Below are 1688 nucleotides of genomic sequence, written 5' to 3'. Positions count from 1 at the left end.
CTTATGAGTCCAGGTTCAGCAGTGGAATCCTGGGTGTTGGGGGCGGGGATGCAGGGGTGGAGTGGATGTAGGATTCCCAGTCCACAAAGAACCTGGGGCCTTGAGTATGCTCCAGCCAAACCCAACCTATGGAGGGTCTGTCCCTTCTCACTGACCGTCTGAAATATCAGGTGCTCCTCACTCTCACTCAGTCACTCCAGGACCTCATCTGATTGTTCAGAAAAGTTAATGTCACTGCTATGCCTAGCAGGGCCTAAGAGGGGGCATGCATGCCAGGAGGCAGGTCCTTAGGTTCTGGTCCTGGATCTTGGGTAAATTGCTAGACCTCTATGTGGGTAAGGAGGGGCTATACCAGATGATTTATAAGGCCCTCTTGCACTGGGGAGAGGGCGAGAGTTGTCTAGATCCCAAGAGTGGCCACCTGCCCTCTAATTAGGATTACTAATAATGTTATCATTTCAGCACCTGGAAGCCATTCACTCAATTTAATTAGTCCAAGAAGTCTTCCCGGAGGAGACAGGGTGGAGGGACTGTGTCCGTCTGGAGGAGGGAGGGTGGGAGGATGGCAAGAGTAGCCAGAGGGACCCAGGGACTGGGTAGGAAAACAATGAGCAGACTCTTCCCATAGGGGTGGGTTGGGGTGGGTTGTTGATTCCCAGAGGCGGAGGCAGGGGGCTGGGCAAGATGACCTCTGCACTCCCAGGCACTGAATGTAGCCTGAACTGAATGGGATTGGAAGCTGAGATACCCTGCTGACCACTCCCTCTTGCTTTGTGCTCACAGGACCGCTGGGAGCTCGGCCGCAGACAGGGGATCTGGTCCGGACCGGCGGCAGGAAAGACCCTGATGAGTGCCCCGAGTCCCCAGACCGATGCCGCCCAAAGGGAAGTGCCAGGGACCCGGTTCGCGGGCGCCTGCGGTCCGCGCACAGAGCTGGCTGCCCGGCCTGCTGTCGCCGGCGCTATGCTGTGCCTGTGGTTTGTGCGTGCTGCTGGCGGGCGTGAACGTGACACTGGTGGGCACCTTCGCCTCTTTCCTGCCTAGGCACAATGTGCCGCTGATCGTAGGGCCGGCGCTGCTGGTGGTGGCATTCGGCTTCTTCGCGGCCTGCTGCGCGTGTAGCCGCCGGGTCCCCACCTCCCGCCCGCGCTCCGCGGCAGCCAAGGGCGCGGACCAGCGGGGAAGTGGCACCGGGCCCGTGGCGCTGGAAATGGAGAGCAGCGAGCGCACGGCTCAGGACACCACGGCCGTGCAGCTGAGCCCCGCCGCCTCAGGTGCTTCCTCCGGCCGCTCCAGCCCAAGCCCCTGCCCTTTCGCCCTGGACTCCCCCGCGCCTGCTGTGGCCTATGCACCGCGCACCAACGGGGTCCGGCTCAACCTGCCCCGGGAGCGCGAGGCCCCCTAGCGGCGCGGGCCCTCCCGGACCCGCCAAACCGGGGTCCTTTCGTTCAGTGCCATGTAAGAAAAAAGAAAGAGGAGGAGGAGAAAGAGAAGACAAGAAAAAGGAAATTTTCTTAAGGGTCAGGCGCTGGGCACAGGTAGCCTCATCTGTCCCATCTCTGGAACTTCTGGAGGGCAGAGTGTGCCCAAGCATGTCCCCACTGCCAGGAGTGAGCAGCTCCTTGGCCCTCCAGGTGGGGTCTGCTAGGCCCTACATTACTTCATTCCCCAGACTTGATGAAATGGGA

The 1688-nt window shown here is 60.6% G+C and overlaps 1 protein-coding gene across 1 annotated transcript; it reads left to right on the top strand.

Annotated features, from left to right (window-relative positions):
• The first annotated feature begins 865 nt into the window (after nucleotides 1-865).
• Nucleotides 866-1405, top strand: TMEM275 (transmembrane protein 275). Its single transcript, XM_045858474.1, has one exon. It carries the CDS (start codon nucleotides 872-874, stop codon nucleotides 1403-1405), a length of 534 nt encoding a protein of 177 aa, XP_045714430.1. The 5' UTR covers nucleotides 866-871.
• Nucleotides 1406-1688: the final 283 nt, after the last annotated feature.

The sequence above is a fragment of the Phyllostomus hastatus genome, unplaced genomic scaffold, assembly GCF_019186645.2.
Source record: "Phyllostomus hastatus isolate PE091 unplaced genomic scaffold, TTU_PhHast_1.1 phas_scaffold_182, whole genome shotgun sequence".
NCBI lineage: Eukaryota > Metazoa > Chordata > Mammalia > Chiroptera > Phyllostomidae > Phyllostomus > Phyllostomus hastatus.
The sequence above is the reverse complement of the archived record's forward strand: the minus strand, read 5'-3'. Positions and strand labels throughout refer to the sequence as shown.

Excerpts from the sequence above, each read along its gene's own strand:
- TMEM275 (XM_045858474.1), top strand. The coding sequence starts at position 872 with ATGCCGCCCAAAGGGAAGTGCCAGGGACCCGGTTCGCGGGCGCCTGCG.